At 32.6% G+C, this 24,825-nt stretch overlaps 1 protein-coding gene and 1 long non-coding RNA gene across 7 annotated transcripts in view; one reads left to right on the plus strand and one right to left on the minus strand.

Moving 5' to 3' along the window:
• LOC136818495 (uncharacterized) overlaps window positions 1–24,825 on the minus strand; it is a 57,910-nt gene that overhangs the window by 19,676 nt on the left and 13,409 nt on the right. Inside the window, exons 2-3 of the long non-coding RNA XR_010848244.1 lie at window positions 3,800–3,865; window positions 1,434–1,516 (exon numbers count right to left, since the gene is read on the minus strand). This is a non-coding gene — a long non-coding RNA (uncharacterized lncRNA). The remainder of the gene's footprint in view (window positions 1–1,433; window positions 1,517–3,799; window positions 3,866–24,825) is intronic.
• LOC136818493 (contactin-4-like) overlaps window positions 1,798–24,825 on the plus strand; it is a 32,776-nt gene continuing 9,748 nt past the window's right edge. For 2 of the 6 annotated variants that reach the window (XM_067074827.1, XM_067074833.1), the window contains exons 1-9: window positions 1,798–1,929; window positions 17,043–17,156; window positions 17,623–17,913; window positions 18,330–18,629; window positions 19,518–19,617; window positions 20,012–20,199; window positions 20,522–20,800; window positions 21,023–21,319; window positions 22,547–22,843. In XM_067074827.1, the coding sequence (XP_066930928.1) occupies window positions 17,084–17,156; window positions 17,623–17,913; window positions 18,330–18,629; window positions 19,518–19,617; window positions 20,012–20,199; window positions 20,522–20,800; window positions 21,023–21,319; window positions 22,547–22,843 (1,825 nt within the window). In that variant the 5' untranslated portion in view covers window positions 1,798–1,929; window positions 17,043–17,083. Of the gene's footprint in view, window positions 1,930–8,439; window positions 8,802–12,650; window positions 12,737–15,427; window positions 15,588–17,042; window positions 17,157–17,622; window positions 17,914–18,329; window positions 18,630–19,517; window positions 19,618–20,011; window positions 20,200–20,521; window positions 20,801–21,022; window positions 21,320–22,546; window positions 22,844–24,825 lie in introns of those variants that run through there. The other 4 variants (XM_067074834.1, XM_067074828.1, XM_067074829.1 and 1 more) reach the window with 4 other exon arrangements.

Below are 24,825 nucleotides of genomic sequence, written 5' to 3' on the forward strand. Positions count from 1 at the left end.
ACCATGTCTGCATCTATTGTGGGGACCTATTTGTAGTTAATTCATGAGCCTTGACTGAAACATTATGTGTGCTAGAGTACATTTATAAGAAACAAGGTCATTTTGATTGATTAATTAATAGATTTATGGTCTGACCAATGACATGAGATGTTGAAAAAATGTTCTTGTTGACTGAAGCTTAATTGGAATGTAGAAAACTCGTGGTAAAATCATCAATATTGCGAGGACTATTAATTCAAAAGAAAAATGAAATTGTCAACGTTTCACTGCATGTGTCCATGATTATAAGAACATTTCCTGTACATTTTTTTCGCTATGCACTTGTCCAGGATCATTGAAATAGCTTGGTATTACTTAATGATATTTTTGTAGGTTATGATGCTTGAATCCTGTTTGTTTCCTGGCCGTTTCAGGGCATGTTGATGGTGCTTTTTCCTAGCAGCAGCTAGGTAACTTCCTGTTTCTGATGCAACTGATTGAGCTATGTAGAATCAAAATCAAGTCATTACATTCTAATAGCAAGTATCAAGAAACTTTATTACATTATAAGTTTTTAGAGAAAATTGAACAAAGTTTTAATCCTCCGTCATCTAGCTGCTTCTAAATCGCGTAATATATATTGCATTCTCCCTCTCTCGTTTTTTTTCTCCTCTCTTTATTCATTCCATCTTTTTATATATATTATGCTTTTTCATTTTGATGTACAACACACACACACATCCATTATTATTATTATTTTGTTTTGTTTTGTTCAAAATTCCTTCTCATTGCAATGCTGTTGTTATTACTTTTCAAAAAAATGGCATTCAAGACGGGAATCTTTTCCTTGACAAATTCAACGAGAGCTTAACTTATTTAGTAATGATATTGGTACATAGATGATGCCTTTTGTTATAGCTAGGCAAGAGGACAGATACGTATGAGCTGCGATTATTAAGAGAGATCTAACGAGGCGCACATTTTGACTGTATGTAAAAAACGAATGAATTCTATAAAGGTTGATTAATGCATTTACGACAATAAAAAGTAAAGAAAATAAAAGAAAAAAGGATTTTTAAGTAGTTTTTTAAGAAAAGAAAAATTGAGTAAAGTAAGAGAAAACCTTTTCCTATTTTGTTGATTTTGGTGTAGGTATCGATAACAGACAATACAGTAAGCCTCATTTGATAATTGCTTGATTTTAGCTTAGAATCCGGTATGCTCTATGATGTATACTTGTATTTTTTTACAAACGTGTTTTAAATTTAGAAATTATCAGTTTTTTTTAGATACAGTGAAATACTTCTTGGATGGAATTATTTTTTGATTTCCTTGAGTGTTTCATTAAATGAATTGTGGTTGTGAATGGAATTATACTTATTATACAATTGTCATTTCTTCTTTACATTCCAGGTTTTAAAAAAAATATTGAAGATTACTAAATAAAATATTACCTTGATTGGATTGGGTCGTTTGATGATTGATTTTTATTGCGTTTTGGATTGGATGTTTCAAGGAGCACTTTTATGACAGTACTCTGAAATAAATAAAAAGAGAGTGTAATAATTTTTTGAAATATGGAATTAACAGAGCAAATCTTATGTCCTTGACATAAGGAATTTAATTGTTGATAATATTAGTTTTTGTCAATTTCTGTTAGAGAGAAAGTATGTTTCAAGAGGTCCTTTATTGAGTTTGGTTTAGAAGGGGAAATTATAAATGGTTAAATATTGTTTTACCGAAAAAATAATTGTTTTTGTTTATGAAATTGGAATTGGTAATTTTGAAGATTAATAACTACCAATATTAAATTTTCATAGAAATATACACATAAAAACCAACTGGTTTGAGCACGAGAAGAAGAAAAATTGATTGACGAATATTTACAATTTGTTTGTTTTTGGTATCATAATAAACTGGTCTCGATGAAAACTGGCACAAAACACGAAGGTAGGAACCATTTGAATTTTTAATCTACGTGAAAGCATTGCATTGCCCATTTACAGATGACCCATGCTAATTTGAACGCACACCGGATGTGTTAAAATCAGAGGAAAATCTGAATATAGGGAAAGATTGAAATGGTGGAAGTTCGTACTAACCAAAGTCCACCGTACATTCTTTGATTCGGATTCTTTCTCAATGATTGGATATTGTTTAATGTTTTCAGTCAGTCAGGAGTTAGCCATATAAAGGGGTATTTTAAAATGCTCAGAAATCTCTTCTTCAATTTCAATTATCACACAATGAAAAGAAGATAAGGCTTTAACCACTATGTAACAAGGCAGATTGCACAATTGAGAGTAAGATAAAAATAATAAGGTTTTAAAGAAACAAAAATATCGTGATCCTTGAAACCAATATTTTTAAAGATTCTAAATCAGAGGTGGAAAGGAAAGTACAAAAACTTATTGATTTCTAGAGATTCCGAAGAGTTGAGTATGAAAGTTTATTTTGGAAGAGTTATTGATTTCTAGAGAAATGTGTGCTTGAAACACGATGATTTATCGAAGTCGTGTAAATCCTATAATCGTTTCGAGCGTTGTATAAAAAGACGTTAAGGAAATTAGTTTTAAAAGTTGTATCATATATTGTTCATGTTGACACAGGATAAAATATTTATAGTTTCATTCTTCTTTTCTTTATTAGGAAATTTCTAAAAGATTTTAGTCGATCATGTTGAAACATCTACCTGGTGTTTTGTAATATACATTTTATACAACCCTATAACAACGTTAGATTTCGTTTAAGACCTAAAAAGAGTTGACAATTGAAACAATCGTTTAAATAGGAGCAGATAATGTGTTTTTCCTTTCAATGTAGGCTTGCATTTACACATTTCCTAATTTCGATTACCTAGAACAGTGCAATAAATTTCATTAAAAAATTTCGTTTCGTTTGTATCAAAGCATTCATTCTAGTACAACTTTTGATATGAATGAATTGATTGACTTTTAATCCTACCTTCCCCCTTTTGTTGTATGTCACTCGTGTTTTATAGTTACAAACTTTCAAAAAGAAAAAAAGGCTAGTTATCGGGTATTTCATATGAAAATTGGAAGGTATTTTAATGGAGATCTGTGTGTAAGAGTATTAAAATCAACAAAGTATTTATTTTTGCTCTTTTCGAAGGAATTCTCTTATAGTTAATTTGCTGGTACTTGCTGGCGATCCATAGTAAAATACAAGAATACAGATATTTCATCAATGTGACCCTTATTAGCTCGAACCTAAACTGCTTTAATGTTGTTTTTTTTGACGCAGGTTTGAATAGTTGTGTAAAATTACTAAAAAAATAGATGCATCTTACTTTTCCGATGTATTCTACAGAAGCACAAGGGTAGATCATGGAGGCGCCCCAGTGGACGCTTTTTTTCCAAATTCACGCAATATCTTTTCGAAATTAACGTAATTTCTGTTCACGCAAGGTTTTCCAATTGACGCATTAACGCAAGTGAAAAAGCCCATTCACGCATTCACACAAACCGCTGGAGCATCATGGCATTGTTTTTCATTATCTCTAGTTTACCTCGAACAAACAGAATAAGATAAGAGATCTTAGGGTCGTTCCTTATATGACATCATTGTGATGACGTTACGATACGTAATCCTCATGACTCAAAATTCTTTAGGGATTAAGGATTTTTCAGATGATCCGTACAAAAAAAGTACTTTTTTTGCTTTTTTTGTTTGTGTTTTGTTTGGGTGTGGAATTTCGTCTGTCACCTGGATGTCATTTCCCAATACATAATCTATTGCTTTCATTGAGTATTTAGTGTTAATTTGTTTGTCTGATGGGTGACAATAAGTTAATCAATACCTGTCGAAATGCGGGCGTCTCTTTATTTGGTATCGGGTAGCAAATGTCTCAATTCACAAGGTTGTACTGAAAAGAAAGTAAAAATACAAGGGTTATTTTATCGCTAAGACGAGAACTATCTCCTATTTGGAGCCCTAATGCTACCTTAAATACCCATAATACACATGTTCTATAAGCTATTATATAGAAATTTCCAGTTAAAATTTCGTCATTTTATCCCAAAATTATCCCCACCCAAAGGGATCCCTTAAAGTCGATGGCAAACTTGATCTCTCGAGAAAAAGAGACATAAGATAGTTCAATGATTTTTCACAATTTAATAATGAAAGAAATATCAGAGGATACGGCAAAACCAGAATCAAATCCTATTGGAGGAGAAAAAAGGCCAATGTTTTTAAGTGAATCTCGAGTCTCACAGAAAAGAAATTAACACGACACGAAAAATGTCAATTACATATTCACAAATATGCTAGGAAAGAGATGATAGACTTTTCTGTAAAATGAGGGAATGGAATTTGACTGATGAGTGACTGACTGACGACAGGACTTTTTTTGCATTTGGCTTCTTTTCTTGGCGTACCAGTCTCTCCAAATAGATTTCTATTGTGCGTTTTGATTATGTTTCAGGCATTGACTGACGGGATAAGTAAGGCGTTTTTGACGTTTGATGATGATATTGCACCGTAAAACATGGTAATTCTTATAAGAACCATACTTTAAGAATATGATGAACAAAATTGCCGAAGAGATACAGTAACAATAATTTGAGACCCAGAATGCAATTGAATTAGAATAACAAGGGTAATTTGATGGTTCTTGTAAAAGAGTACAACTCAAGGAAATACATACACGTTTATTTTATAAGAACAATTTCTTAGGGAAATGGTAAAAAATAGTCAGGAAATGAGAACGTGTTAAGAACATTTTAAGGCTTTAAACTCAAAAGGTTAAAAACATCTGCTTCAAGATCAAGCTTATAAAATGTTCAATGTTCTTATAAAAAAACCTGTAAATAGGTTCAAATCAAAAGTTTTTCTATTCGAAAATATCAATCCAGATTTTTGATAATATCTCAAACCGTACTCGGTATTAATTAGCCTTATCATCATTTTTAGTGATGAAATTTCCAAGAATTGAATTTGAAGGGGCCGGTCCTCTTAGACCACAAAATGAAAATAATATAGAGATATTTTTGTTAATCTTGAAATCGACTAATCGTTTGTCATATTAAGTAGATGTGTGACTATATCAATATGATTGATGATGGTGCCATTTTTGTGTTATGTTTTAAGTTGCACGTGGATTCAATTAGTAGTGATGGGTCTAAACGAACTTAAAATATTTCTTCGATATGTAATTCATAAATAAAAAGCATTGTTTTAAGACAGATTTTCTGGTGAATGATAAGAGTAGCTTGGAACTTCATGATTAACAGGTATTCTGGTGATTTACAGCATTTATAGACATTTTTTTGTGAAAAACCCCGAATAAGTCAAACAATGGTTTTTTTTGTTGTTTTTTTCATATTTGCAATTTAATAGGTACTGATACATTCTGTTTCAAAATACTTTGGCATTGACTTTGACCTTGTGGACTCGTCAAATAATAAGGCATTTTTGGGGCATATTAACTCCTAATTATCATTATTATTACCCCACGCTTGTTTGCTTCAAAATACTTTCAGAACAGTGTAAAGCTTTAAAGACTGTCAGTTACTTAATTAAGCACCAGATGATTGGCCTATTGTTAGAAGAATGGCACCCTGTGATGAGATGCTTTAGGTTTCAATAGATATCAATATCAAGGCAAACAACAGGGTGCCGTTTTAAGAATAATATCCCTGCCTAAAGACCTTTTTCCGATTCATCTTATGACGTTGCATGGATGGTTAGATGCAGGGGAAACGTTTGTGTATCAGGAATGCGTTTGAGTTTTATTTTGATCGATTAAGTCACATTTTTAGGGTATAGTTTTAAATGATATAATGACTTTCATGTTTTAATTAAGCAACAAGCTCCCTTGAAAATGACAAGACAAGATTTCATTTAAAATGCACATTTGTATAGATATATAGAGCATCCTTTTCCTTCCTTGATCAGGGAAGGCTTGTAATTTAAGTATTGTGGTAGGTCTTTCTCGATAAATGACATTTTAGTCGGACGGTTGATCGTGTTTTGGTACTATTTGATCATTGACTTCGATTTATATTCATTGATTGATATATTTATGTTACTGCTGAGCCCTTCTCACTGCTCAATTTGCTCATAAACGTTGGCGTAGGTATTTCCACAATGACTTGAGCGGTATTAACGGATATTAATGATGATACCGACTCATTACGGACTCATCGAATTTACGGAATTTCTTTCCACTCCTTTTAATAGACCAATAATCACCTTAACATAGATTTTTCTTCTTTCGTTAACATTTAAAATCAGTTTTTCTTTAATACTAATGTAAGCCTATTTAAGAATTTTGCCTCATCATGGACGACGACAAGTCAATTTGAGAAGAAAATAAAAACAATCAAAATTTTTATATCAATGCTTACTAGTTTGTTTCAAAAAGCTCCCGAAAAATGCCGGCCTCTTTAATGCAGAAATCATTCATCTCGTTTTGATAAAAAACTTAGAACCCATATGAGCCTCTTGACCTTGTCTCTTGTACCGATTTCTATATTATACGTTTTTTTATAAGAACAACGTATATAAGAGCATGAATGTTCGAGACCAAGTTTTTATGAAGATTCTCATTTCAAGGCTATGTGGGGTCTAGAATGTGGAAAGTTGCACTAAAATACCCACAAAATTGCTTAAAAATAACAAGTTTTCAGGTTTTAAGCAAGAAAAATATTTTGACGTTCTAATAAAAAATATGTGTTAAGTATTCATAATCAATCTTCATCAATGTAACATCGTAATATTATTTAACAAGATTTTGGTCATTCATATTTTAGCTTCACACTTCGAATTAACTGAAAAATATATTTCCAACAATCTTAGATATACGGTGTAGGGATTTGACTAAATATGTACTGTATGCTATAATTGAAATATCATATTGGGTGAAACTAAACGAAATTAATAGTCTAGTCAGGCCTGGCGGAACAACGGTAAAAGTGGGGAGGCTAAAGACTCAAAATAAGATAAAATTCGTTAGGAATTTGAGGGAAAAAAATCTAATTTGCTCAAAAGTGGGGAAGCTGAAGTCCCCCCAGTCTCCCCGATTCCGCCGGACTTGCTAGTTATATATTTAGGTATAATGTTTTATTTGAGATTGCATTTAGTAATTGCTTGTAGATTTTTTATATCACGATTGATAATTCTTGATAATTTGAATAAAATGAGAAATATACATATCGTAGTACATATCAAGCGAAGATGCAAGATAATATTAAATTTTAAAATGAATGTATTTATAGAACGATTACTTGACAACTATTGGGAAAAAATTGACCCAAAAAGTATTTCGTTTCAATTAAATTTGAATCTATTATTTGAATAAAGTTCACTGAGACGGTTTTTTAATATTGTTTTATTGGATATGATAAAATTACATTCGAAGTGACGGTGGTTGTTGTCACCTTAAAGGATCATGTTACCTTAATTTTCAGCTTAAAGAAAAAAATTTCTTTAGCTGGAGCATGTAATTTAAAACCATATGCGATGCAAATAGACGATATAGGCTTAACGTGAAAACTCAGATTTGACCTCCGGAAATTGCCTACAATGCTTTGCGTGGGAAAAAGTTCACGGTGAAAATATTTCCGCACAAACCATCGTGGGGAAATCTCGGGGGTCAAATCTGAGTTTTCATGTGAAGCCGATATCGTCTTTTGTCCGTGTTTTAAATCTTTAGAAACATCCTAAATTATTGATCGTAGACCAACCAGTATTCTAATGCACTGTATTATTAAGCTGAAATTTAGCATTTTTTCCTTACTGTCTACCGGGATGTCGGAAGCTTTTAATCACTGTATCTATAAAAAAATAGTTTTCGGATGACCTCACTAATTTCACAGTTGGATTTTTTAAGAAAATAAAATTTGAATAAATACAAAGATACTTGCTCTTTAGAAAAAAAATTATTTCAGTGTTTAAACGCCAAACCGCAAAAATGATAACAATTTTCACGGATTCAATTTTTGCGCAGTTCTAGTCGGTTATGATGATACTACTGCTTGTCATATTTTTGATGTCGTCGATGCTGAAACGAATGTTTTATTTAACGCTATATTGTGCTTTTGACCTCCTTAAAGTTTCAAAGGTAAAATCACAAAAAAAAGCTCATTGACTGACTATCCATTGTACAATTTTTAAAAATCAAACAGAAAAAAAAGTAGAAGAGCAAATAAAATCAGCGTCCTTTTTCTATTCAACCTTTGTCAACGACTGTCATCTTTCAAAAAAAGATTTTTTTTAATGTTTGCTTTTTTCGGTAAACTTTCAACGAGAACAAACAATTTGTATTTGAACCAACCAGAATCGTGGTCGAAGAATACAAGACAAAAAAATGCTTTTATTATGTTTTCTCGCGCTCAACGACGCTGTAACACAAATGCAAACAGTCCCCCTTTTTTTGATGGTATTGTTTACGCTTGTTTTGACTTTAGTAATTGAGTGTTATGATTTGCATTTTTCGTTTGATCAGATCCTTTGAGATTTGATGAGTCGCGAGGTTACGAATTTGTACTAAATGTTATATACAGATTTTGAGTGTCGAAAAATTTATTGAAACGGAAATTAAAACAATGCAAAGATAATTTAATACCTTGAGCTATATTTTTTAATTTTTTAATTTAATCATTATTAGAGTATCAAAAAATTGTCGAAAATTAGCTTGCTTGATATACATTGGTTTTACTGTGAATAATCAATTTCTTGTGGCATTAAAATCAATGGTTATTTAATTGTGGAAGTTGTAATTATTTGGAGGTATTACACCATTTTACATGCTTTTTTGGTTTGGGTAGATTATGAAGGAAACGCATTGTTCAAAAAATGTAAGTATACTGAATTTCTTTCCAAGTTGAAGGTCTTCAAATGAATTCAATTTTGTATAGTAACGCATTCAAAAATATAATCATATTGCCGTGGTTCACAGTTTAAGCATTTCTAAGTTCTCTCTCTAGCAACGAAGAAAATCTCTACGATGTTTCCATTCCAAACGCGCAGTCTGATATAGTGCCTATTAAGACGGTACACGCTACTTTTGATCCAGTTTAAAAGTCGATTTCTCTTTTAATAAATAATAAACCTTAAGGGGTGATGATACCCTATCATCGAGGGATTAGCCTTTAGGTGAATGAGAGATATTGATATGTATGTTACGGTATTGTGGTTTCTTGTTTTCATGAATGATTATTGCTTTACTATCAACACCTTTTCTTTCTTAATACAAACGTCGGATACCTCAAAGCAAGAAAGCTTAGCTGAAAGGGAAATATAAATTTCCAACCTGTCATTTTTTTGTCTTTCAATTTTATCAAACACTTCTTGTATAGAAATGTTGAGGTTACTTTCAGTTGTGGCTGTAATAAGACCTTTGTCTTGCTTAACAAGATATGTATTGGTATTTTTTAGGTACAAAATAATGTTATTTTTATTTAAGAATAGCACTTGAAAATGTTTAAGTTGTCAATAACCTCCCCTTAAATATCATTATTATATCGTCATATGATCTTGAAAAAATTGTTTTTGTATTAGGTATCGAGCTTAAGAGCACTGTCTCTTACTTTGGTGGTTTCATGTGTGTACATGCCACCAAGCAGACAACATTAACAAAAAGATGTATAGATTGTGTAGGAGGGCAAAGAATTTCCTTGGAATAAACGAAAGTTCAAAATACTCTCCAACAATCGAAATAAAAATCACGATGAAAACGAAACTTGAAAACAAGAAACGCGTTAAGATTGCGAAATGAAAATGCGTAACAATTTAATTTCTATATAATAATAATGATAATTTAATTTCAACATTAAAGCAAAGTATCCACATGGGTAGCCTCAAAATTGACAGTTAACAGTTAAGCCCGTTATCGTAGTCTGAGATAAAGGGGAGAGGCATGAGACTTGAGGAACAAAATATTCTAATGGTTGTAAAACACAAAAACGATATCAAAGTCTACCGCAGTCGTTTAGAACACGGTCATTTGCTAACCGCAAAATATCCTGTTGCGTTTTAGCTTGTTTTCTATATCTCCTTTTTAATCCCATGCTTTGACACATTACTTTTTTGGTGCTTTCTTATTTAATAAATTATATTTTCAGTTCCCAAAACAGTTCAAAATATTATTGATCGCTCTAACCAAGTAATCTTCACTAACTATATATTCTCAGTTTTAAAGAGACCAAAGACCAATTTTGAATATAAAAATTGAAATTAGCATTGATAAATACCGCCGCCCATAATTTGCAGTTTATTTGGGGGAAATTCGATTACGTTAAAACATTCTATCTTTAAACATCTCTTTTAGATCAGGTAATACTAAAATAACCGTACGATTATTTCGACATTGCAATAGTCAGCCGGAAGTACAAATGTGTACAAAACTTCATAACATGCAAATAACAGAGTTGGCTGATCTTGACTTGCTGAAAGGTCTTCTAAGGTCGGGAAGGGATTTACATGTGTAGTAAAAAATTGTTGCCTTCGTCTCAGAAAAAGGGGTGTTTACTCAATTTTGTATACTCGAGATTGCGACGATAGAATGTTTTTAAAAACCAACTTTTACACTGAAAAATTATTTTTCAATATAGACGTTTTTTATGATTCAAAGTTTTTAAAACCTTCAGTTGTTCTAAACTTTTTAAGTTATAAGCCTCAAAACGTTCTTAACATGTTCTTACTTTAACCGTTTTGTAAGTGTTTTTGTCCATTTTCCTAAGAAACTCGGTGTTTTAGAGTCAGCAAAGCCTTAAAATGTTCTTAACTTGTTCTTAATATTTTGGCCTCCGAAGCCTTATGTTCTTATATAGTTTGTTCTTATATAAAACGTGTTTAGAGAAAGGTAGGAATTGGCCTTGTATTTTCTGCAATACATAACCGAGTCGTGATATGCAATAGAATATGATCCATGCATATATGTAGGATTCAATTCAGATAGATTTAATGTCAGATAGAATATATTATTGTTTTTCGTCGATGCGAAAGAAAATAAAAGGATGAAGTTACACTTGACTGCCAATATTTGCATTTTCTAGAAGAAAAAAAATTATATCGGCGTTTGATGCAGTAGATTATTCAATCTCACGAAAAAATAGGGTAACACGAGGATAGACATAACCTTTCAATATGACCTTTCCCAATAGAATATATAGTCAATGAAATGAAACCTTATACAGTATTAACCAATAGGATTCAGAAAACGTAAACTGTCCATTGTCATCCAATTTAGTTGACAATTAATTATTTTCAACAAGGAGTTCGAAAATCAAACAAATATTTCTTTATCGGTATTTTCATCAAAGCACATGCAAAATGAAGTAGAAAGCCTGCATGGTTTTGACTTCTTGAGTACGACGATCAAGTAAAAATTGTATTCTAGTACCTTTTAAGACAAAAAAGGAGCGTCCTTTTTTTCTTTTTTTTCTGTCAAATTTACTCTGAATATCACATCGTTATGTGACACGGCATTTTACATGAATCATAAAAAAGACCTTAAAGGGCATAGCTATGCCCGTCAGGAATGTATGAAATTATAAAATAAAGAAGGCTTGTAAGTTCAATGGCACTGAAAAAATTTTTTTGCATATTGTAAACACGTTTTTTTTCTCATAAGAACAAACTTTATAAGAACATAAGGCTTCTATGGCCAAAATAAGTTAAGAATTTTACGGCTTAGCGGGCTCTAAACACCCAAATTCTTAGGGAAATGGATAAAAATAGTCAAGAAATGGTGAAAGTAAGAACAATGTTCTTATAAACAATGTCGAACGTGTACCCAATGAATATTATCGACATAAATGTGTCAAACAAAACGGTACCTTTGAAAAAGGAAAATATATTAAATCGAAACTGATGGTTTCGAAGTCAACAGCCTTCCTAGAAAAGTACAAAAATCTCAAGCACAAAGTTTAGTTGAAAATCAAGTACACTTGACTTTTAAACCCTAAAACTATTTCTAAATGTGTATAAAAAGTGGCACATGCCGTGGCTTACATATTAGAATCAAAGGTGATGTGACACAATGCAGAAATAGAGCAGTTCTAAGGTATTGGAAAAGGTCTATCGGAAATAAATTTTCGCAGATTTCACCAATTAGATTTCGCAAAGGAATGGAACCTAACCAGAAAAAGGATTGATGCCACGCCTCTAAATCATGGTATTAGGAAGAAAAAAAGTAAAATTTCGCGCCATATTTTTTCCTGCTAATTATGACGTGTGGTTATGTGTTGTTTTAATGGGTTAGCACGAGTCAAGTCAACAAAACAAAATGAAATTGACATCGTAATTTATCTTTTATCTTGAATCATTCCAATAATCACTTATGGGAATGAAAAATCTTTTGTTTTGAATTAATACTTGATGAAAAATAAGAAAGAAAAATACACGTTTTTTTATAAGAAAATCGAAAATATTTTAAGCCTTCGGATGTTCTTAACTTTTTGAGTTTTGAGCCTAAAAATGTTCTTAATATGTTCTTATTTTGACCAGTTTGTGGATATTTTTTACCATTTTCCTAAGAAATATTTTTGAATCCACAAACCCTTTAAAATGTTCTTAACTTGTTCTTAAAATTTTGGCCAGCGAAGCCTCATGTTCTTATATAGTTTGTTCTTATAAAAAAAACGTGTATACAGTAACATACAAGAAAAATGATGATAATAATGACGATGAGTATAATATCGATAATCTGTTTGCAGAACGCGTCTGACACGCGAAAAGAGAGATGTTGAAGGCGGAAAGGTTTAAATTCAAAGATTCAAAATATTCAAAGGTAGTAATGTTTAGTTATATGTGCTATATATGTTTTTAAAGGTTTTACGATTGCGTTCGGTAATTACAGAATCAGTCAATATATCAAGCATCTTATCTACCAACAGCAATTCCTTACTGCTGTTATTTACTGGGTGGTGACATGCAAGTTTTTTTATAAGAACAAACCATATAAGAACACTTCGATGGCCAAAATGTTAAGAACAAGTTAAGAACATTTTGAGGCTTTGCAGACTCTAAAACACCCGATTTCTTAGGATATTGGGCTAAAATGTTCAAAAAATTGTGAGAATTATCAACATTTTTAGGCCTACTACTCAAAAAGTTAAGAACATCGGAAGGCTTCAAAAACTTCGGATGTTCTTATCAAAAACGTGTGATAAGGATCTGTGTAATGAGAGCTTCAAGTTAAGAGCTTAAGGGAACTCTCTCACTCGCTCTCGTACACTTTTTTGCACATACCTCTTTTCGCTACGCAAATCATAATAAAACGTTAATCCTGATGATGGTACAACCTTAAAACATTGATGATATGTTTTGAAAAGGATTATAACAAACAAGCTAACACCTTCTTAACTACTTTCCTCTTTGCAGCAGCATCAGTTAGCCGTCTGATTGCGCAATCAATCACACTCTATGTTAATATTGTATTTTACAACGTCTCTGTCATGAACAAATAGAGCCAGAATATGTCATGGAACCCTTTTTTAAACTAAAGTTCTAAAATTATTGCTGGAATCAACGATTCATATATAACGGTTGAGCTTCCCAATTTGAGATGAAAAAAATTGACTAAGCACCTCACTGGACTAAATAACACGAGCCACATGCCTCAATACGAGAACTCCTGGCTAGTGAAGAAAAATGCAAGGAGTTTTACTAAATTTACCAAAAGGAATGAATTGGGGGTAGAGTGGAGATTCAAGCGGAGGTATTCAAAATTATAGTTAATGTGTGACGAAAGCTGATTTTGATACTTTTGATGTAGCATAGGATATATTGAGACGCACCAGTTTATATTCCATCGTAAAAGAACCAAATCGAAAAGCTAGAGGTTTTGTTTTTGATAGGCTGGCGAATGTTAGCAAGCCCAGTGTATTGATTAGCGTGAATATGTACTTGAGTCAGCGGACCGAATTTTTGAACCGGCAAAATTCCCCGTTTGCTGGGCCAAAATAAGACCCCTGAAAAGCCGATTTCTTAAGTAACAATTCAGTCAATTCAAGAGAGTTGAATTTGTAATATTTCGGTTAAAGATGAATAACATTTTCTTCAAATTGAATGTTTCATTTTGGGGGTCTATAATGCCTTTGAAATGTAGTTTTATGGTGTGGCAACTTAACGATAGAAGGGTTAAAATGAAATATTTCAAAATATAGTACCGGTATTGAATAGCTGAAACATAACATAATTTGTAATCAAACTAGTAAATTATGTATTCTGTATGTCCGAAATGTTTCAAATAACTCGATACAGTTTTTACCCTCAAAAGTCAAAAGGATAACCCGCAATTTTGAAACTGTGTGGTTAAATATATGGATAGTTAGCTACCCGTAATCTATTTGTTAAATTTCCACCCTGTATACAGTGCACTTTTTAAAATAACAAGTGAATCCATTTTTCGGTCAATTTTTAAGTATCATAAAGATTTTTACGGAATTACTAATAAAGATAAAAAACATATGTTTGATGAACCATAAACAATTTTTTCATAATTTTTTCCCTTGATGAAAAATTTTGGGTCTTTTTTGCAAAAAAAATTCTTCTGTAAGGAGACCTTTTTTTTAATAAGGCGCGTATTAACCAGAAAATATTTTTATGAATTAGCACAATAAAGGAAACACGTTTTTATACTAGATGTGTCAAGAAATTCGAATAAATTTTTGAAGAAAACGTGAAAAGTTCTCATATTAATCACAAGTGTGGTAGAATAGGTTTTTCAAGAAAAGAGGGTCCCATTAAACTCCGTTTTGTTCCCCAATTTCTTTTTCTTCTATTCCACGATTATTCTGTTCTTCGCGTGAATGTACGGGAGAAAAAGAAAAGGAAAAGTCAAAAGAAATTGAAGAACACCTCATTAACAAATATAGGGAGAAGAAAAACCTTGTACCAATATTGTTTGCTTGTTAGACCTTCTTCAACCATAAATTTTTCAACAACTTTTTACATTCGAAAGGTTGAGGACACAAAGGAAATCTCGAATAAGGAAAACAGAGACATATAAGGAAGTAGAAATAAAGTAATAGATATATTATAAGGAATTAGTTGGCTATTTTATGTTCTAAAACAACTCCAACTGTGTTCTGAAGATGAAAAAGTGAAAGCAAGTGATTTTAAAGGGGCTTTTTTACTGACTTTAAAGCTAGCTGTGTTTCGTAATTCAAGTTGTACTCATGTGTCGTCTGTGACGTTGCCTAGGAGAGCGAGTCATATTCATTTTAAGAAATTATCATTTAATAATCAAGCCTTGAATATTATATTCTTATCATGCAGGAATAGAATGAATTCTTCTTCATAATGTTAGTTTTTTCGTTTGAAGAAATTTTATATCTATTCAAAAAATAATGGAAAATTGTTAATTAACAGACGAAGCCGATTATTATTATTGAATTTTTAAAATTTTTAACTGTCGCATATCTTGTCGTAAAATCTTTTAATTCTTCTTCTTTTTTTATTTCGAAATTATTGGGAGAATAGAGAAAACATGAAACTACATAGAAAATTAACAATAACTTTATTGTAATGATTTTTGGGGATCTTTTTTTCTGAATCCTTGAGATTGTGTTCGTTCAATGGGGCGTTGTTGAAAACAAATATGAATGATATATCTAGAAACTGTAAACAGAAAAAAAGTAAGTGTCTACATCCTATTAATTCAATTATTTGTCTTTATTATCACTCTTTAATTTCCTTGCATACCCTAAGTTATAGTTTTGGTATTCGTTGAATCTATTGTTGACACCTCGTATCACTTGAACATGATTTATTAAATCTTATACATACAAATAATATATTGAAATGATTCTTAGGTCAAAGTAAACGTTGAATTATGATCTTATAATTAATTGTGTGTTTATCGTAAATTAATCAATGTTTGAAGGATGATATGTGCCATATGGTATGTCAACAATTTTGGGTTGAAGTAACACCAATATTTAGTCAATGATCGCATGATTTTAGTGAATGAAAGAATCGATTAAAATACCTTAAATTTTATTGAGAAATTTGTAGTCAAGGTAAAGGAATATTCTGGAAAGTTAAATTTTCTTTTTGACATTGAATTTTCTTTTTTTGGCGACCATACAACTTTCACTTTTTTTGGAACTTGGTACGGAGACATCACAGTTAAAAGCAGTGTTTTAATTCAAACAACAAACAAGAGTATGCGAACAAAAATTGTCAGCATTATTTCAAAGAAAGACACTTTGTTTGCTTTTTACATAGCCATAACTCTTTTCTTTCTATTCTACAAATGATAAATAACAAAATAAGGTTTTACTTGAAATGTTAAAAATGCAATTTTGGTCGTCATGTGTACAAGACAAATCTCTTTTGAAGTACGACTGTCAGTCAAGCGACTAGACCTTCGTATAAAGCGTCTTAAAGATCATAATCTGGAGCAGATATTGCATAAGGTCACTTAAATCTTGTAGAAACCTGACTTTTCCTCTCAAAATGACCCACCCACTTAGATCTACTATTTCAAGAACTTGTACTCATCCTAAGCAGAGTTTCTCTCAACATTTAATCATTTTTTCCTCTAGTAGAGAATGAATATAAGAAAAACCACGCAAAATCAAGGTTTCACTTGAAAGTGACTGAAAGATATCTATCTATTTAACTGACCTCATAAGAAGCGTCTCAAATGAAAAACAAGAGACCTTATATCATACACCCTCATCTTTCAATTCTTAATATATATACTCTCCTTTTTTCATTCCTCTGAAATTTCTTCTCCTTACTTCTCAAAATATTTCTACTGAACTTGCTTTTTCTATCGTTTAGTTGAGCCTAAATTTTTGAAACATGACTTTTAACGAAATTTACACGATGGTACTAGTTTATTGGCAATCATTAAATGTCTCTGAAGGGAATTAATTTTTGTGGGACTTATTTTTTTTGCGGAACGAACTTATTAATGAGAATTAGTTTCAGAATGAACCCCTTTATGTTCTTGATTGCTCAAAGAAACAAATTTGGAGCAAAGTTTTTGGGTTTCAGAAATCAAAGTCTCAGAAATTACTCCAAAATATGAGAAAGTCATAACAAAACCATAATATAATAAAGAATTTTCTTTAAATTTTCAGTTGCTTACACCCCTGATCAATCCTGACATGTGAGAAAAATTATGACATGGCTGAGTACCTTCTACCTAAGAGCGTTTGTGGTTCTTCTACAAATCACATGCATTCTATCCAATGGTAAGAATTCATTTTTGAACCCTGTGTACACACCTCCTAACCTTCTTGTTGATCCCATATTTTTGTATGATATCTCTCAAAGATTGTATAACCCCGGTGTATAACCCGTAATATATTGCAATACGGGTATTGCTTATAGCCAGGCCTCTAGTGTTGCGCATTCGGTTTCCTTAAGTGAAGTGAGGCTCTATACTGCCTATTTTCAATACCACTTTGGTAAGAAAGCACATTTTCCTGGAATCTGAACTATAGCTTCAAAATTACTAGGAAGAATATTTTCGTATATTTGATAAATATTTTACAAAGACTTTATATGAGTGCTTGGTCGAGAGTAGGGTTCGGGATAACCAGGTCATTGCGTTTACCATAACGTTCATACCGTTATTGGAACCTAACAGGAAGTTAAGGGGTGAAATAGCTTACTAAAACTCTAATAAAAAGATTGTTCTCTCTCATCTTTTTTCAGATGATTATGGCCCTTTACCCGGTTTCAAACAACAGCCAATAGACACACTTATCGAATCACACAATCAATCAGTCGTTTGCAGTATCCGTGGTGAAAAACCGCTCACCGTTACCTGGCGTAAAGAAAATTTAGTATTAGACTCAAAGAAATTAAAATATTTATCAGTATCTAAAGAAGGTTCAATAACATTATATAATACACAACGTGGAAGAGACGAGGGTAATTGGAGGTGTCAAGTTTCCAATTCGTACGGAACAGTTTTGAGCAGGAGTGCCAAAGTTACTTTTCCATGTAAGTAGCTTTACTTTTATAAATTATCCAAGCAACGATAAAGTAATATTTTTTCCTTGGAACAGTATGTTTATGCTTAGAAGAACAATCCTGAATCAGTTTTTTGTTAGAGGGTACAATTGACAGTCCATTATTCGATAATATTGAAAGTCACCGTCAACAAGAAAATCTCATAAACAACACTCTACTATTCTATGGAAATGCAATTCTCCTTGAAAATCGAATTAGAAAGAATCGACTGTATCAAAGTCTACAGCTAAAGGAAGGTTAAGGTACATTTCATCTTGGATTTAATTGATATCTACGGTCAATGGAGGAGATTTTGAGCCGGTCCTTGATTGTAGGAGTACTTTTACTAATTTTTGAATCTTCAATGAAATATTTAGGTCTCAAACCAAGCAATTTTATCATTTTAGATATGAACGAGTTTTCAGAACATGACTTAAGAATCACAATAGAAGAAGGTCAACCAGCACTACTCGCTTGTTACGCTCCAGACTCCTACCCAGATCGCTATATACATTGGTTAAAACTACGGAACCGAGGACACTTCCCTTTACAATTGGACACGAATTCACATTTCACAACTAGCTTGGACGGAGATCTCTATTTTTCTTACACAACACGATCTGACGAAGGCGTCTACTATTGTAGCGTTGAAAATAGTAAACTGAGGAGGTTCGAACGGAGAACCGTCAGTTTGAAAGTTACACGAAGTAAGACTAAATACTTTTTACCCGCAATTTTACTTTTTTTACTATACTGTAGATGCTTCATTGATTTAAGCGGTTGTTAATCAAATCGATATTCTGTATTTCACAAATTATTTTCCCCCCGCAATTTTACTTTTTTACTGTGCTATAGTTGATTTGTTGATTAAGCGGTTGTTAATCAAATCGGTATTCGCCAGGTTTCTTCTCGGTAACGCTATATCTAATACCTGGTTTTTCATTCGATAGTTACGGACTCGTTAAGTGTTCTAAGTCATAGATATTACAAAACTTAATAATAGCCCATGTCTCATCTAAACAAATAGTTTTATTCTTATAAGGCCCTCTACTTTAGTCTGCTACTCTACTATTCTGCTCCAACCTTATTTTTGAGACGACCATAGTCTAGGGTCTGGAACAGATTTGACACGAGACGGATGAAAATAATTTTATCGTTTTGATAAAATGTATAACGGTCTAATTTGACAATTGATGTAAATAAAATCTGAGACCTCGTTGATAATGTAAAAATAAATCTGGGAAAATTTCGAGTTTTTATCATGGATTCGATAAATGACCCTTCCGTTTTTTGACATCCTTTAATTAACAAACGAACAATTCATGATATATATGAAAAATGATTGAGGGTGGTGTTTGAAAACATGTCAAAAACTATCGTTTAAATTCCATTACAAACTTTCCAGCATATACAATACAAGAACAACTGAAAATACTTTTATTCCTTCAAAACTGCATTTAATTGACACCTCTTAACAATTGCGTACCAAAATGCCTATTAAATCACAAAGTTAGATACGGCATTAATTTATCTAAACTAGATTTTAAGGCTCTTTTTAACCGTTTTATTTTTATTGTTCTTTTTTCCCCGATTAGAAGCACGCCAATCAAACGCACCACCGAAGATTTGGGAATTCTCAGATCGCATTGCAATGAAAGATTCCAATTTCGTATTAGAATGCATAGCTTACGGAAGGTATTAATTGATTCATTCGTTTTTCATCCAGTGATTTAGACCGGAAGATACATTTTAATGGGCTAAACCAGAACTAGAATTCGGGACATGTTTTTCTGATTTTCCTTTCTTGCTCATAAATAGCTAGGTTGTATCCCCCGTTAAATGGTGATGGAAATCCTGTCGGGGTTAATTGGGTATAGCGTATATATATATTTGACGTTTAAGGCTTGCACAGGAAAAAAGATATTTTTGGTGAGGTACTCACTTATTGGTAGTGGATATGTAAAATGACGACCCCCTGACTTGTTGGTCACATGATGTTCATTGAAGAAACAATTAAAATATAGATCATCTTTTTTAGCCGAAGGAGAAAGTTTAATAGCTAGTGTAATCTCTATGAACGTTTCCTTAGACCTGTACCCGTCATGCGATTCCGAAATGCGAAAACGGGTGAAGAACTGAGCGGATCCCGACAAATCGGGAATCGATTGAGATATCAATTCGGGCGATTCGGAAAACAACACGAAGGAGAATATTTGTGTGAAGCAGAAAACGCATACGGAGAAAAAGCCAACAAAACAGCATACTTGAAAATGGAATGTAAGTATAGCAGCTTCTCATAAATTGTTCCCTTATGTTAGACACCCTTTATCAACTACACAAACTACACATTTTGTTTAAAATTTGAACGAACTTTTATTGAGTGTTCAATTCTTATAAAAATGACTTGGATATTCCACAAGTGTTTTTGCTACTTCGTAAAATGTTTTAGTTATTATATTAACAAAAGCTTAGTAGGACCCTAACATAATTTGGAAACATCTCTAAACAACCAAACACCCATAAAACTAAAAAAGTTTTAATGTGTATAATTCATAACTGATCTGACTTGAATATCTTTTATTTGCAATACCATTTCTAGCTCAACCAGAGATAATGGAAGAAAACGAATTCCACTCTATAGACAGAGCAATCGATTCTGAACTCATTTTACCATGTGTGGCAAAAAGTATCCCTCAAGCATCTTACACGTGGCTTTTCAATGCTGCTCCAATAGATGATACCAAGAATAAAGATATAGAAATTCACCAAGGAACATTAAAGATTTCTAAGTTAATGAAATATCACCAAGGTTTTTACCAATGTATAGCACATAATCAACATGGAGAAGACTTAAAAACGATATATGTAACAGTAGTAGGTAGGTGACGACTTCTTTATATGTTTAGCGATTTGAAAAACGCTTGAACTTGGGTATTATCGAATTTTCAAGAATATTTCGGTCAGTTATCTCAGTTGATAAGATACCCAGAATTCGGTTTGGATAACACTTAGGTGTAAATAGATGAATCTAATTTGATGGTAGAGCTTTACCCCAGACTTTAAAATATGACTTTTTTTGGCTTATTTTTTTGTTTCATAGAATATGCGCCAGACTTTAAGAAACAAAGTAGCATCCCACCCGCCACATCGACGCAGGCGTTGATTGGTGGAACCGCTATAATCAATTGCGTACCTAATGGTGCACCAGTACCTAAAGTCTATTGGAAGAAACTAAATACAACGCTGGACGTTGTGACCTTTGATCCACGTGTCAGACAGACTTCGATCGGATCATTAGAGATTAGAGATATTAAAAAGAGCGACGAAGGAATTTATGTATGCGTCGCTACCAATAAATTGGGTACGGATGAAGCAGCTGGTGAACTAAAAGTAAATGGTGAGTGACATTATTGCTATAATTGATTTCCCCCAATCCAATAGGGTTCAACATTTTTAGAAAAGTTCGGCAAAAAGGTGATTACACTTTTAACAGTAAACTTAAAAATTAGAAGACTTTAAAGGGTGCCAGTCAGTCTGCTTGACCCCAATATGTTAAATGAGTTCTTGCTGATCAGGCGACACTTGAAAATGAAATTACCAAAACCGCAAATAAGACATAGCGTGGACAATTAAAAGCTTTGCTCCACCCTCTAAGTGTATATACAAAATCCAACTATGCGGATAATTTCAATCATTACAGAATGTAATTAAGTGATACAAATTTAGCTTTATGTTGCATAAACGAGTCCGTGTCAAAGTTTAAAGAGGTAATCAGATGGTTTGAGATATTTGGCCTGCAGAAAGCTTATGTGGGCTTGGGTAAAACCTCCAAGTATCTTTGGGTAACTATTTTCCAAAGTCGAGATATCACAATTTGAAATTACTGAAAATGGGTTCTCACACGGTTCTAACGTTGAAATTCCATTGTTTTCTTACTAAAGAGTCAAAAACTTGTGATTCAAATATCTCGACTTTGGAAAATATTTAGGCAAAAAAAATTTGAGGTTTTGCTCAGGACATTAGAAAGATTACACATGGAAAATATCTCAAACCATCTGATTATCCGTTTAAAAAAATACTCGCTCGACTACTGAATGTCACCGTTCTACCGATTACTTTATTCAAAACAATCCAATAACTCGAGCGAACTTCAGGACAACAATGTTAGCAAGAACTGAACATATCCAACAAAGCCGGGCTGGAAATAAACCTTGTTTTAAAGTCAAAAGGTAGATTGAAACCCGATAAAGGCGGGTCCAAGGCATACATTTATATTTAATCAAAATGGAAAATGGGTGGGTGTTAATAGGAAACTGAGAAATACATACAAGGTCTAGTACCTCCCATATTCATACAACGCTTTTATAAAACATCACTTTTCGAGGCTTATTTGGAATCAGTTGTGATACGGTCAAGGAAGGATACTTACTCTTCGGAAGAAATTTTATTGGAAGATATTTTCTTGTTGTATCAATCAGAAATCCCCTGTAAAACTTGTAGATATGGGGGTTAAATTGACAGAATTTTTGGACCATGGAACTGAGTTGACAAGCTAAATCTGTAGATCTTCCTTTGGGGAATGAACTCAAATACCCATTCATTCATTCATTCTTTTATTTATCAGGTGGATTGGCTATCACGGAACCATTGAGTGACGTCAGTTTCGTGCGCACGGGAAACACCATCACGCTAACGTGTAAATACAATTCAAACGAAAACGTCGAAATAAAATTCGAATGGAAATTCGGTCGAAGGACGATTCGAAGGACGAGACGTTATAATATAAAATCAAGTAAAATTAAAAGACAATCAATATTGACTATTAAAAATGCAGTATTTAAAGATACAGGTTTATATACATGTAAAGTGGTTGGTACAAAACAAAGATCAGCTGAAAAGACACAGAGAATAACCGTCAGCGGTAAGTACAAAGACATTTTATCAATCGCTAGCTACGACCACTGACCTTTATATACCCCTGGACCAAGCTATATCCACCATTTTCGATCGAAGTTTTTTTTTTTTGAATTGGTACCCGTAAAAGCCATTGTAGTGTTAAAAATTAACGTCTACCGGCGCTTCATCACCAAAAGTTTTCAAGAGAAAGTAGATCTAGCGCGTTCGATGCATTTACACCACTTTTAAGTAGTGCCGTCATTAGGGTACCACTTTTCAAAAAACTTAGATCAACGATTTTGCTTTGCCGGGATTGAGAAACTTGATACAGGTTATATAAAGGTCAGTGGCTGCGACGCGCAAAAGACAAGCAGCGCTAACAGAAACATACGAGATTAGAACCTAATATTAAGGAACTTCTTAGACCCTCTGGTGCGGTCTTCGGAAAAAAATGATTATCAAGACACCCGGACCTGCGAGCACCGACCAAACCTAATACTAAAAGAGGATTGGGTCCGAGTTTACCAGGTCAAATGACGTCAAATATATTTTATTTCTAAACGCGCCAATGCAAGAAAATGTATGACATCATTCGGCCCTGGGATACTCAAACAAAATTCGATTTTATACAGGTTTAATAGGTGTTTTGAGGACTATGCTCTATGTATATGTAATAGAAATTAACTTTCTGATGTGTTCAGATTTTTGAAGTCATCATTTAGAAATTCGAATGTTTCTGATAGCGCTGTTGTCTTCTTCGAGCGAGGCTTAAGGTACTTCACACAACCACGAAGTAGCAAGCGCAATGAGCTTCAAGTTAAAACAACATTGGACGTTCGGTAATATAGAGAGGCAACGTTTAGTGCACATTTTTTTAAAAAGGCTTAAGGGTTTTAGACAAAGAAATTCGAAAATTATTGACGCTTATAAATAATTCAAAATATGTAGGTACAGTGCAGAGCCTTTTTTCATAATATGCACCTTTTTTATTGGTGCAACCGATTGGTCGCAAATGACGTATTGACGGATTTTACGTCACTTACAGCCAATCAGCTGTTTTGCTTTATTATGTAATGTCAGAAGACATTGTAATGATGCATATTATGATAATAAGTTGCATGGTCCGCACTTCTTATTGGGTTTACACATTTTGAGACGATTCACAATATAAAACAGAGCGTCAATTATTCACTTCTATTGTTCTTTACTCGTTACCTAATGCTGTAGAGAAATCTAGCGGTGCGATAAGACTCTTTATTGATAAAATTGAAGCACCTCGCGAAAAAAGCCTGAAAAATTATTTGCAATAAACAAAATCCACTAAATTGTTACGAATTAAGAAATTTATACTTTTCAAAACAGAAACCAATTGAGCCAGTGACCGGATTTTCATCCCTGTTTTGATCCGCAAAGACATTAATTATTGTAATTTGAATAACAGGGAAATTTTCAAGATAGATAAGAAGATGACATTTTCGTCTAGTAGTGAATTAAAAAGGATTTCATAATCTGTATGATAAAAAGATTTCTAGCAGCAGAACCTACAATAATAGGATTGATATTTTCTTTTTATTTTAAACTTTATATAAAATTATTTTTAGTATTAAAAACTTAAATGCAAAGCACGTCTCTAATATGAAACTCATGACAAGCCGCGTCAATTTTCTTTTCCTGATGAAAATTTAGGCTTTTCTTTTCTTGTCATCTCTGAGCTACAAAATTTCCAAAAAAATGATTCCTATTGACTTTATCATAGTGTCATGACTATAGAAACCTATTGGGAAAAATAAAGAACAAATTTGATCATCAGTTACACCCTAGAACAGTCTTATTTAATCCATAAAAGGAAAGAATTTGCAATGACTTCATATAAAAACATTTTTTCAATATGTGCGAGTATAAACTAATGACTAATAGGATTCGACCAGGGAGTTGCATAAGGACAAAATTCATTTCTAAAAAAATTCAATTTTTGATCCTAAAAATGCTCTAGCAAAATGACAAAGC

Source organism: Clytia hemisphaerica, unplaced genomic scaffold (genome assembly GCF_902728285.1).
Source record: "Clytia hemisphaerica strain Z4C2 unplaced genomic scaffold, Clytia hemisphaerica genome assembly, whole genome shotgun sequence".
Lineage (NCBI taxonomy): Eukaryota > Metazoa > Cnidaria > Hydrozoa > Leptothecata > Clytiidae > Clytia > Clytia hemisphaerica.